A 14117-nucleotide genomic window follows, 5' to 3' on the forward strand; every position below is an offset into this window, starting at 1 on the left:
CTAACCAGTGCAATGACTGGCACAGAGTGGAGGCACTGGTGTAGCTTCTGTGCAAAAATTAAACATTCAGGATAGATTGAAGAAGAAAGTGTGTAGTAAGAGGGAGACCATATAGTAGGGAGTTACAGTAATTTTTTTCTGTCTAAATTTGAGAACTGCAGTGTTCTTTCTTACAGTCTTTTTGTAGAATTTTTGCAGTATTTTTTCACCCACAGAAAGCAATGAGAAAGTGAAAAAATGCAGCAGAAAAATATTATAAATGTATTATAGCAAACATGTAATCCGCACACAAAAAAGGCAGCAAAAAAAATTTCATACAAAATGCAATGGAAAAACTCTGCAAAATGGTTGTTTTGAATGCAGTGTTTTTTTCTGCCAAGAGAGCAGGTTTAGCTGGAGAGAAAAATGCAGCAAAAACGCTGTATGTGAACATAACCTAAAAGTCTTTGTAGAGTCAAAGGTCAAGCTCTAGAGTTATTTTTGAGGTGCAGGTGACATGAGAGAATGAAACAAAATCTGAGACACATTTGACCCCAAGAAAGCGGGCATGCTGCTCGGGAATAATGGTAGGATCACAAATGGAAATGGCAATACTGGGACTAGGAAGGTTAGTAGATGGAGGAAACACAAGGAGCTCAAATTTTGACAGATTACGTTTTAGATAGAGGGAGGACATGATGTTGGAGACAGCGGATAATCACTGGTATTTTGTATTAATGCGCAGGTGATGTCATAAAAGGTCTATAATTGGGTGTCATCAACATACAGATGGTGCTGAAAACCAAATTTCCTGATGGCTTGTCCAATAGAAAGAGGATGCATGTTATTGGGGGATTGGGAGACAATTTCCTGTCGGATAGGTCAATACAAAAGAATAGTAGGCTCACCACTCCTAGGATGGATCCACAGACTGGGACAGATGACTGACAGACACCGATACAAGTCCAAGAGAAGGAAGGAAAGAAAAAAATCCCATAGTCTGTTATTCCATAAAACATCCAAATTTATCAAAGCATTTTAAAATCCTCTTTAAAAATCCCATGTTCCGGACTCCTTGCCCCGCTTACGCGTTTCAGACAATATGAAAAGAGGTCACACCATCTTAAAGGCATATTGCTACACAAGAATCTATTTGGTTAGTTGATTAATTTTCTCTGTTTGCAATACAGTGTGATCATGTTGTCTGTAAATGAGACTGGATATAATTGTAGGGGTGGCACGGGGCAGTTCTAGTCGGGGATGTATCCCGGCTGCTGAGCAGCCCTGCCGCATCAGTCCACGCCCCGGCCACCTCTACAGTAAATGGGGATATTTGCTGGGACTTGTGGTGCATGGTACTCACTTGTGGGCCAGAGGGCACGGCTGTTTTGTTCTTCTGGACCGCGTCCAAGCTGCGGGCTGCAACAGGTCCCAGTACTTTTAAGCACCACACTGACACAAAGTTCTTTTAAACAACCAACAGTTCTTTACTGGACAACTCTCGTAATGTTTGCAGAGTAGGTACATTACAAACACTTTGCTTCAAGGTTACATGGGACACATCTCTTCTTATCTTTAGTACTTTAACCACACTTTCTTGTTCCCTGATAGGGTTACCATAGCAACCAGTATTGCACATACTTTGCCGGCCAACCAGTTGCCGTTGAAGTCCCTAAGCCTCTCATCCTCTACTTCAGCTTCAATGTACATGGCAGAATCAAAAAGTCCTTCTGGTCTTCCCTCGTCCCACCCACAGGGACTTAGCTGGAAGCTATGACGGGTCCTTCTTTCACAGCACTCCTTTGTCCAGATATGTCAGGACTTGCTCCTCTCATTGGAGCCCACTGACCTTCCACTGTCTGAGGAGGTTCATTGGGTATATGCCAGGAAATGGCCATCACCCGGGCCGCACGGACTTTACCCACACTTTGGGATGTAGTTAAAACAGCCCTTCCACACCAGGCCCTCATGTGTCAAGCACCTGGATTCAACCCTGAGGGTCAACCAAATTAGTTATTGGGGGTCTTTCTCTCCTCACATCTCTCACAGATGTGGCTTGTTCCTCTCCCACAGGGACTCTCCTGTCATTTCCTGTTTATGCACCCTTTTTACTAACTAAACTCCTCCCCACATTAACTCCTTAGCCCCGAATGTACCAGAGAAGCCGTTTTACACATTGTGGCCATCTAGTGACTGCATGAACACATTACAACAGTGTATTGCCTTAAACTGTCTATTGATTGTGGTGTGTCAAGTTTTTTTAATCTAAAGAAAAGATCAGTTATGTATGAAGATGAAGAACATTTATAAACGTAATAGTTAGCATTTATCAAGACTGGCGTGTCTTTGTAGCTTTTAGGAGCAGCCAGAAGAATGGACAAGGCCCAGACAGTGCTGCCTGGTAGCTATGAGTTCTGTAGGCTGAAGAACCAGCGTGGATTTTGATAGAGGACAGCAGGGGCAGATGATAGAGGATAGACATCGGCCGCCGATTACAAATTTTTCTCAGGATCTTTATGTTACTCTTGTGGTAGTTTATGACATGAAATAATTCCATGCGCCATCTTTTCTATCAACCATTCAATATTATAACCTGACTCTTCATATACAGTCACCTATGTCCATACATTAATGTTTTGTTCTTGTCTTTCTCAGCTCCTCCGCAGGTGACCATCACAGATAAGACGGTTGTAGTGAATGTAGAGAGCATCCTGCGCTGCTCCGCCACCGGATTTTTCCCTATAGACATCGAGGTTACATGGTTCAGGGGCTCAGAGAGGCTGAGTGATGTTACTTTGGATCATCCCCAGAGAAATCCGGACAAAACTTACAGTGTGAACAGCACCGTGACCATCACACCCACTGAGGAGGACAGAGAGAAGATATTCTCATGTAGAGTCCAACATAAGTATCTACAGGAACCGCTCCAAGTAGACTTCCAGCTGCTGTATCAGGGTAAGGTACTCTGAATATCTCATCCCCGGATGTTTTATTGACCTTTATTTTGTTTGTTTTTTTAAGTTAATTTTTTTAAAACTATTTACTAAACCAAAGATCACATATCCGTATTAGGAATTTATGGCATTTCAATAAGGTTTGCAATGACTACTAGTTAGATACAAGTCCCACCTTTGGAACCATCACCTACTAAAGAAGAAGAGTCACTCATTCTCAGATTAAATGTGGCTAGAACTATAACAAACTGCAGGGTAAAAAGCCCCATGGCCACTTATCACAGTGGGGAAAGAAGTAATTAGTCAGCCACCAATTGTGCAAGTTCTCTCACTTAAAAAGATGAGGTCGGCCTGTAATTGATATCATAGCAGGTGACCACAACTATGAAAGACAAAATGAGGAAACAAATCCAGAAAATCACCGCCTCTGAGTTTGCAAGATTTTATTTGCAAATTATGGTGGAAAATAAGTTTTTAGTCATCTAAAAACATGCACGATTTCTGGCTCTCACAGACCTGGAACTTCTTCTTTAAAGGTGGCTTTACACACTGCAACATCGCAAACGACATCGCTGTAACGTCACCGGTTTTGTGACGTAATAGCGACCTCCCCAGCGACATTGCAGTGTGTGAAACACATCAGCGACCTGGCCCCTGCTGTGAAGTTGTGATCGCTACAAATCGTTCAGGACCATTCCTAGGTCCTTTGTTTCCCGCTGTGCAGCATGATCGCTAGAAAGTCTCAGTGTGTAAAGGGGACTTTACAGCGACTTCCCTTTCAAAAAGCTGCTTTACAACGTCCCCAACAACCAGCTAGGTCGCTCTGCAGGTCCGGATCGCTGTTGCGTCGTTGGCCAGATCTGCCTGTTTGACAGCTCACCAGCGACTCAACAGAGACTTGGGGAGGTCGCTATAACGTCACAAAACCGGTGACGTTACAGCGATGTCCTTTGCGATGTTGCAGTGTGTAAACCCAGCTTAAGAGGCTCCTCTGTCCTCCACTCATTACCTGTAGTAATGGCTGCTGTTTGAACTTGTTATCAGTATAAAAGACACCTGTCCACAACCTCACACAGTCACACTCCAAACTCCACTATGGTGAAGATGTGGAGCCCCACGGATCCCATTACCTTCAGGTTGCCTCAGGGTCTTCAGGGCCTCCACGCGCTGGGGATCTTCTGGCCTCAGATATGTCAGGTTAACTTCAATGGGGATCGTGACGCCACTCTCGGTAATTGCGATCAGTGGGTGACCGCCACTGCAGTTTAGGGAGCGCCTCGGGCTGGTGATTAGTGCAGTTAGATGGTGTGGCCTCCCGAGTGTGAGGCGGGCCCCAGGGCTCAGTGTAGGTGTGTAGTACCACAGGTCGCAGAAGAACTCACACACAGTCCAGCAATGTCTTTCAGTCTTTCAGGGTTTTTACTCCCTTTCAGATGGTAGCTGTGAGTCAACCCGGGCGATGCTGAGGTGAACCAGGAAGAACCAGATGTCCCTTTGGCTGATGTAGGGGTGACTGCTGACTTGCCCTTCTTGTTTTGAGGTGACCCCGACTTAGAGTCTTCTGGGATCACCCAGGGAAGTCGCTGCTGCCGTTCTCCCCTTTCTGGCCCATTTGCGGGCAGCGTGGACCAAGTAATTCTGGCTGCTTGCCTTCTGTCACTTATGGGCCCCCTCGTTGCTGCTGTAGCTGCGGACTCTGTGTAGGTTGGTGAGGCACATATAGCACCCTCACCAGCAGGTTTAGCAGGCCGAATAAATGAGTTCCTGCTCTGGGGACCTGTTTCCCCATGCGGGCTCAGTCTACCGGCGGTCCCCTTACTCAGCCACCTCTTGCTACTGCCTAGGTGGTTTTCAGGCGGCACTACAGGGTAGCCGTACTCCCCCGTCAGTAGCCACTACCGGTGCAGGGTCTGACAGTGCCCTGATCTCTTCTGCTCTGCACTTCAGACTGGCTCACTGCTCCCTTCCCTCTGTAGAAAAAACAAAAAAGCTAGCACTAAATGTGCACTACAGCACTAAAAATTCCAACTGTACTTATTATAAATTTGAGATTTTTGGCAAAAAATTGCAATTTCTTGAGCTGCCCCGCCACTCCACGGCAAATCTCTTTGGGGCAGTCCTATGCTAAAATATTTTTATAAAATGTGCCAACCGGCCTCACATATGAAATAGTAGAACTGCTCTTAGCAGCACTCACCTGGTCTATTTCAATCCCGTACCCATGACTGAATCATGGCTGTGGGCGGGACAGGTCCAAGCAAATGCTGCATGAAGTAAATAGCCTGTGGACAGGGCCTGATGACTGAATGTGAACAGTCACCAACCGCCAAAATCTAGACAGGTGGAATACATCCCGAATTGGGGTGCATAGCAAGGTGCTATGCCTCTGCACAACGCCTCTGTTCCCAGTGACACCACCCACCACTAGCTGGGAAGCGAGAGCTACGCCCCCTGCCTGGATCTACCCAGGGGTCCCATCTAGCTGTGCGTGTGTCCTGGTTACTAAGTGTTCCGTGTTTGTCTACACCGTAGTCAGCCTTTGGGATTACCTGTGTTGTACTGACCCGGCATGGGTGCAGTACTCAGTGGTGCCTGACCAGGTCAGGGGCGCAACAAAGACCAAAGAGCAGTCGAAGGACACCAGAAACAAAATTGTAGCCCTGCACCAGGCTTTGAAGACCAAATCTGCAATAGGCAAGCAGCTTGGTGTGATGAAATCAACTGTGGGAGCAATAATAAGAAAATAGAATACATACAAGACCACTGATAATCTCCCTTGATCTGGGGCTCCATGCAAGATCCCACCCCGTGGGATCAACATGATCACAAGAACAGTGAGCAAAAATCCCAGAACCACACGGGGGGACCCTGTGAATGATCTGGATAGAGCTGGGACCACCGTAACAAAAGCTACCATCAGTAACACTACGCCACCAGGGACTCAGTGTCATGATCCAGGACGGCTTTTCCCTGCTGCTGGTTACTCCCAGCTCTGGCCTGGTCATGTCAGGTGTTAACTTCCCTTGCCTAGTTCTGGATCCCAGGATGCTATATATTGCCTCTCTACCTATAGCTCAGTGCCAGTGATATTTCTGCCTGCCAGCGTGTATACTGGCTCTGGTGAGTGTTCCCGATCTGTTCTGCCTCCCTGCTACTGTGTCCTGACTTTGACCCTTCCCCATTCATCTGCCTGTCCCGGTCCCCAACTTCCCGCTCCTGTCTTTTGTTTGTGTTTCCCTCTGCATACCTGATCTCCCAGCTTCTGACTCGGTTCTGTTTTCTGACTTTGATATGTGACGCCCTGGACTAGCCAGGCCGTCACAGGTACTACAACATGCACCCCCACCCTGAGGCAGGCACATCAGCCAGACACAAAATCCTTGTTGCCTCCCTCCAGGGGCTGATGTCCACACCAGGTGGGGTGGAGCCAGGCGGTTGGCCCCACCCACTGAGGAGTTCACAGTCCTGGAGGCGGGAAAGGAGAGCAGATTAGTTAGGGAAGTGAAAGTGAGAGGAGCTACTGCTGGTGTCCGGGTTTGTGGAGAGAGGAGGAGAGGCAGGAGAGGCAGATCAACGCGGAACCGTAGGACCAGGGTCGGGCGGTGGCCCGCCAGTACCGAATCGAGGAGCGAAGTGAAGCCAGCACACACAGGCAGGGCCGCCATTAGAGGTCAAATCCGTCAGTGACCGGAACCCCAGGGGTTTCCTAACAGCCAAGACCCGATTGAAGGCAACCGTCCAACCAGCAAAAGGAAATACAGCTACCTCCACAGCTAGAGTTCCAAGGGCCAGAGCCTGTGGGCAAAAGGGCTTCTCCGGCACACATACATGCTGGGGAGCGGGTTACCGGTGGGAATCCATCGGGACCGAACATACACACAGGGGCAGGGAAAGGCAGCCACCACCACCCGTCCGGGAGAGACTACAGCAGCCGGCTGCGAGACCCATCCATCTAGCCGTTTGGTTTACCAGAGACTTTGCATACATTTGTGGCTGAGTGAGTACACCAGTGCCATCCGGCACCGCGCTGCGCAATCCAAGCGACCCTGCACCTTCCCGACCCTGCCTCCCCGTCACCTCACCGGGCCCCGGGACCACCAACCCCTATCCACGGAGGGGGAAAACAACATCCCAACTGCTCCTTGCCATCGCTCCCGGGATCCCCGTCACCAGCAGCGGTGGTGCCCAACTTCACCACAAACCTTGAGTGGCGTCACGGACTAAATCCCCAAACCAAACCACCCCTTTCACTCACGGGCGAGGAGCACCGCTCGAGTTCCCGGATCTGGCCCACCGCTCGAGCCACCGAGCAGCAGCCGCAGCAGCGCCGGACCCGAGCGTTAGCGAGCGCAGTGCCCCGCCGCCCGCGACAACTTGGCGTCACGAACAGTATCCTTACCGTTCTACCGGCTGGTAGAAGTGCGCCTTGTAGTCCCGCCGGCGGTGTCCGGCTGAAAAATTTCAGAGTCCGCCATCTTGGTCGCGAAGGTTTTCCCGCTCGAGCGTCTCCTCGAGCAGTGGAGGCGCGAAAGCCGAAGCCCCGCCCCTGAAGAGGAGGTGCGGAGAAGAGACCAAGGGGGGACGGATGGCGTCCGGCCGCATGTGAACCGAGGCCATAAAAGCAGGGACGCCAGGACTCTGCGCCATATTTGGTTCCTGGAAGACACCGCTGCTAGTATGCACCGTCCGTCCGGTAACACCGCAGTCCCCGCGCCCGGCACCGCAGCGTGGGTGGAGGTCCGGACCGTTCAGCTGAGCAGCCGCCTGCAGGTCCGAATGCAGCTCCTCCTGGAGGAGTGGGAGGCCGACATGGCGGATGTGGTGGCGGCCATACGGAGACGTGAGGTGGAGGAAGACTTGGAGGAGCGGGTAAGCGACCCATGTCCCTGTGTCCCTACGGGATCGGTCGCTGCGACTGAGGGGCCCGGTCTGCGCCCGCTCACCCTGCTGCCTCCCCCGCTACCCGTGTTGGTCACTACCGCCCCGCCACTAGGCCCGCTACCCGCACAAACGGTAGCGGAACCCTGCCCATCCGCCCAAGCGGACCGGCCTGCAGCTGAAGCCCGCAGACGCCCCGAGCCGCTTCCCTGGAAGCTCCCAAAGGCATCACCCGTCTGCGAAGACTTACCGGTGGCACCGGAAGTGACCGTGCCCAGTCCCGTCCCGACTCCGGTGATCCGTCCCGTGCAGGAGGAGGCGGAGGTCAAGCGGGAGAGGACCACTGTACCCATCCCCAACGCCTCGGCTGAGGCCGCGCCGGGTCGTTGCTGCGAGGCAGCGCCCCAGGCCATGTCACCGCGGGATCTTCCACCGAGGGCGCCAGTAGTGGGCAGTGTAGTGGAAGTCCCGCGGGGCCCGACCCGCGCGCAGGGGCAAGCAGCTGCCCTTTACTGGGACAGGGAACCGACCCCGCTGGGCCGAGAAATTGCGGAGAGGGAAAGGCAGAAGGCTGAGCTGATAGCCCGCACCATACAGGAGAAGAACCTCCGCAGAGCCACCTTCCGGGTACGGGGCCCGATCCACGAGGGGCAAGTAAGGAGATTTGACCCCCGCCGGGGGTATTGATTTATTTTCGAGCCGGGCCTGGAAGCCGAGGTGTTTGTGGCCCGCCGGGATGTCAATGCCCACCTGCCAGAGGGCCACCCGTGCCGTAACTTGATCCCAGGCGATCTGGTGATGTATACGCGGCATTGTGGAGAGAGGGGCTGGTTTGCCCTTGATGCCAAGCTGAGAGGAGTCCATGAGGCCCAAGAACCGGCCCAGTCCCCTCCTCCGGCCTGCGGTGTGGACTTGAAGTAAGGCAGCGGCCTCTCCGTTGCACCGTTGTCCCCGTTGGGACCACCAGTACCGTTACCCTGTTAAATGAATGATAAAACTAATCAACCGAGAGAATGATCTGATTGACACTGTGATTGATCCGGCCATTGCCGGCAAGTTGTCCCCGTAGGGACCCTTTGCTACCGTTGCATGAGGAACTCTTCATGGACATGCCTGAGAACTTGCAGGGCACCCACCAACTTGTGGGATTGTAAATAGGTTGGGGCATGTTTTCCGTTGCCGCCTCCGGAGAGGCAGATTTGGAGGATGGGCCTGGAGGGAAGTGATAGCCCAGGCCCGCCACTACCGCAACCGGTGGCGATCCTCCAGGGTCAGGGGTCCCCCATGGACGTGGGGTCCCCTGAGATGACAGTCGGGTGCGAGACACCGTACCCGTTCCCGCTCGGGCAGCCTGGATCTGGACTGGGGTCAAGGGGTGCTGCCCATTTTCGTAGGGGCAGCATCAGGGCCAGGTTGCTTGGGTGGGAGAGCGGAACCCATCCGTTATTAATAAAAATGTAATATCATTGTTTTGCAACGTTCAAGTGACATGCCTCCCGTAAGGGAAGATTTGAAAAGCATACCATGTTTCTGTTTTTATATCTTTACTGTTAAAAAGAAAAATAAAACCAGTGATGGACGGGCAGCCCGCGGACGGTCTGCATTTAACCAATGGGAAATGTGGCGCCCTGGACTAGCCAGGTCGTCACAGGTACTACAACACGCACCCCCACCCTGAGGCAGGCACATCAGCCAGACACAAAATCCTTGTTGCCTCCCTCCAGGGGCTGATGTCCACACCAGGTGGGGTGGAGCCAGGCGGTTGGCCCCACCCACTGAGGAGTTCACAGTCCTGGAGGCGGAAAAGGAGAGCAGAACAGTTAGGGAAGTGAAAGTGAAAGGAGCTACTGCTGGTGTCCGGGTGTGTGGCCCGGGCACTGAGAGCAAGGTTGGCAGACGGTGGTGGCCATCTGCAGGAGAGGCAGATCAACGCGGAACCATAGGACCGGGGTCGGGCGGTGGCCCGCCGGTACCGAACCGGGGAGCGAAGTGAAGTCAGCACACACAGGCAGGGCCTGCGGACCCCGACCAGGCTTGGAGCCGCCATTAGAGGTCAAATCCGTCAGTGACCGGAACCCCAGGGGTTTCCTAACAGCCAAGACCCGATTGAAGGCAACCGTCCAACCAGCAAAAGGAAATACAGCTACCGCCACAGCTAGAGTTCCAAGGGCCAGAGCCTGCGGGCAAAAGGACTCCTCCGGCACACATACACGCTGGGGAGCGGGTTACCAGTGGGAATCCATCGGGACCGAACATACACACAGGTGCAGGGCAAGGCAGCCACCACCACCCGTCCGGGAGAGACTACAGCAGCCGGCTGCGGGACCCGTCCATCCAGCCGTTTGGTTTACCAGAGACTTTGCGTACATTTGTGGCTGAGTGAGTACACCAGTGCCATCCGGCACCGCGCTGCGCAATCCAAGCGACCCTGCACCTTCCCGACCCTGCCTCTCCGTCACCTCACCGGGCCCCGGGACCACCAACCCCTACCCACGGAGGGGGAAAACAACATCCCAGCTGCTCCTTGCCATCGCTCCCGGGATCCCCGTCACCAGCACCGGAGGTGCCCAACTTCACCACAAACCGTGGGTGGCGTCACGGACTAAATCCCCAAACCAAACCACCCCTTTCACTCACGGGCGAGGAGCACCGCTCGAGTCCCTGGATCCAGCCCACCGCTCGAGCCACCGAGCAGCAGCCGCAGCAGCACCGGACACGAGCGTTAGCGAGCGCAGCGCCCCACCGCCCTCGACAGATATTCATCCTCCTTTTGCAGTAACTCGACTTTCCTCGCTAGACCCTTACTATTTGACTACTCTTTTGCCCCCTGGTGGTTCGCCTGTTTACTGCCTGCTGAAGTTACTCAGCTGTACTTCAGCTTCCTTTCCGTTACAGTGTTTCTTTGTCTCTACTTCACTATTCTGCTGCCACCTAGAGGAATTACGCTGTACTGTGTCTTACTAGCCTTTGCACAGTGTCACACTCAGATCCTGCAGTGCTAGATGTGTCACCCTGCTTAAGCCAGTACATGTTCGGGCTCATCTGAAGTTTGCTAGAGAGCATTTGGATTATCCAGAAGAGTATTGGGAGAATGTCATATGGTCTGATGAAACCAAAGTAGAACTGTTTGGTAGAAAAACAACTTGTGTTTGGAGGACACAGAATGCAGAGTTGCATCCAAAGAACACCATACCTACGGTGAAGGATGTGGGTGGCAACACCATGCTTTGGGGCTTTGACGACTGATCCGTGTACATGAAAGAATGAATGGGGCCATGTATTGTGAGATTTTGAGTGCAAACCTCCTTCCATCAGCAAGGGCATTGAAGATGAAATGTAGCTGGGTCTTTCAGCATGATAATGATCCCAAGCCCACCTCCAAGGCAATGAAGGAAGCATATGAAGGTCCTGGAGTGGTCTAGCCAATCTCCAGACCTCAACCCCATAGAAAACCTTTGAAGGGAGTTGAAACTCCGTGTTGCCCAGCGACAGGCCCAAAACATCACTGCTCTAGAGGAGCTCTGCATGGAGGAATGGGCCAACATACCACCAACAGTGTGTGCCAACCTTGTGAAGACAGAAAACGTTTCACCTCTGTCATTGCCAACAAAGGATATACCGTATTTTTCGGACTATAAGACGCACCGGACCATAAGATGCACCTTGGTTTTAGAGGAGGAAAATAAAATTTTAAGCAAAAAATTTGGTCATGACACACTTATGGGGCGAGGATCTGCTGCTGACACTGTTATGGGGTAATGTCCTGCTCATATACTCCCCAGCCTGCTCATATACTCCCCAGCCTGCTGATATACTCCCCAGCCTGCTCATATACTCCTAAGCCTGCTCATATACCCTCATCCTGCTCATATACTCCCCATGCTGCTCATAATATACTCCTATCCTGCTATATACCCTCATGCTGCTCATATACTCCTCATGCTGCTCATATACTCCCCATGCTGCTATATACCATCATCCGGCTCATATACTCCCCATGCTGATCATAATATACCCCTATCCTGCTATATGCCCTCATCCTGCTCATATACTCCCCATGCTGCTCATATACTCCCCAGCCTGCTGATATACTCCCCAGCCTGCTTATATACTCCCAAGCCTGCTCATATACCCTCATCCTGCTCATATACTCCCCATGCTGCTCATAATATACCCCTATCCTGCTATATACCCTCATGCTGCTCATATACTTCTCATGCTGCTCATATACTCCCCATGCTGCTATATACCCTCATCCGGCTCATATACTCCCCATGCTGATCATAATATACCCCTATCCTGCTATATGCCCTCATCCTGCTCATATACTCCCCCTGCTGCTCATATACTCCCCATGCTGCTCATATACTCCCCATGCTGCTATATACCCTCATCCTGCTCATATACTCCCCATGCTGCTCCTAATATACCCCTATCCTGCTATATACCCTCATGCTGCTCATATACTCCCCATGCTGCTCATATACTCCCCATGCTGCTATATACCCTCATCCTGCTCATATACTCCCCATGCTGCTCCTAATATACCCCTATCCTGCTATATACCCTCATGCTGCTCATATACTCCCCATGCTGCTCATATACTCCCCATGCTGCTCATATACCCTCATCCTGCTCATATACTCCCCATGCTGCTCATAATATACCCCTATCCTGCTATATGCCCTTATCCTGCTCATATACTCCCCATGCTGCTCATATACTCCCCATGCTGCTATATACCCTCATCCTGCTCATATACTCCCCATGCTGCTCATAATATACCCCTATCCTGCTATATGCCCTCATCCTGGTGTATGGCCGCATCCTGTAGCACAAAAAATAAAAAAACGTTCCTACTCACCTTACCTCACCTCACTTCCTTGAGCACCGCTCCTCTTACCGTCTATGTCAGCGGCAGCGCCGCTGAGTGGAGCCGTCCCCGTTCCCCTGCAGCATCGCGATGTCCTTCCGTGGTCTGTGCCGGCGGCTGCGTGTGGACACGTGCGCACAGCGATGACGTCATCACAGTGCGCGCCGCTAGTCTCCACGCAAGTCAGCTGACCGGCAGAGACAGGAGATCGCGATGCTGCAGGGGAACGATGAGTAATGTGTACTGATTCACTGCACCCAGCGCTGCAGATGATGCGCGGGGGGCAGTGAATACAGCCGCACATGATCACTCCAGGCTCCAGTTGCCAGGGGTGATCATGCGGGACGACTGTTTATCCCTGCCCATCACCCCGCCCATCTGTCAGCGCCGGGTTCAGCGCTGAGAGATGGGCGGGAGGATGGGCGTGCATATTAAATGAGCGGCCCATGTGGTCACGGCAGGCGCTGCTACAGCCTGCTCGTGCCCCCGATGACCCGCTCATTCCCCGCAGCCACAGTCAGACCATAAGACGCACCCCCCACTTTCCCCCAACATTGGGGGGGAAAAAAGTGCGTCTTATGGTCCGAAAAATACGGTATCACTAAATATTGAGATGAACTTCTGTTATTGACCAAATACTTATATTCCACCATAATTTGCAAAAAAATCTTCCAAAACAGTCACGGTGATCTTCTGGATTTGTCTTCTCATTTTGTCTCTCATAGTTGTGGTCACCTCTGATGTCAATTACAGGCCGCCCTCATCTTTATAAGGGGGAGAACTTGCACAATTTGTGGCTGACTAAATACTTTTTTTTCGCCACTGTATTTTTAACAGGTGATAGCCGTCAACGGCTGCTTTAAATTTATGAATAGCTGTCATGGGCTCCACATACGGTAAGTGTCTACAATGGGAATAACCATTAATATTATTAGTATACCCCAATTGCCATTTTTTGTTTTGGAGAGAACCTGACAGCTTGCCCAGGTCCCCAAACAACCATTATGTACAATTTTATAACTGTGACGGCGATATGCTAATTAGCAGGTGACTAGTCGATGGGATGAAGTTTTCCCCAGACTGATTATCCCACTAATCTTCATATCACACCCACTGTGGGCCTGAAGAATATTATTTAAAATAGCAGAATCCCTGCTGGATCTTTGCCTCCTTCGCAATGTGCACTTAACTGGGTGTATGTGTGACGCCCTGGACCCCAGGGGTCACAGGTAAAACACACACACACACACACACTCCCACCCCTAGTTAGTACACAACAGTCACCCGAACGGGAGACCTGATGCCTCCCTCAGGGCGAGTAGGGCACACCAGGTGGGCGGAGTCAGGCAGAAAGACACGCCCACCGAGGAGACTGAACTTCCTACCTCAGGACAGTAAACAGTCAGTCGAGAGATTAGTTGAGACAGTCACAG

At 51.7% G+C, this 14117-nt stretch overlaps 1 protein-coding gene across 9 annotated transcripts in view; it reads left to right on the forward strand.

Annotated features, from left to right (window-relative positions):
* LOC142245626 (natural cytotoxicity triggering receptor 3 ligand 1-like) overlaps positions 1–14117 on the forward strand; it is a 140342-nt gene that overhangs the window by 78333 nt on the left and 47892 nt on the right. For all 9 annotated transcript variants that reach the window (XM_075318508.1, XM_075318507.1, XM_075318509.1 and 6 more), the window contains one exon: positions 2635–2934. In XM_075318508.1, the coding sequence (XP_075174623.1) occupies positions 2635–2934 (300 nt within the window). The remainder of the gene's footprint in view (positions 1–2634; positions 2935–14117) is intronic.

The sequence above is a fragment of the Anomaloglossus baeobatrachus genome, chromosome 7 (assembly GCF_048569485.1).
Source record: "Anomaloglossus baeobatrachus isolate aAnoBae1 chromosome 7, aAnoBae1.hap1, whole genome shotgun sequence".
In the NCBI taxonomy this organism is placed as follows: Eukaryota; Metazoa; Chordata; class Amphibia; order Anura; family Aromobatidae; genus Anomaloglossus; species Anomaloglossus baeobatrachus.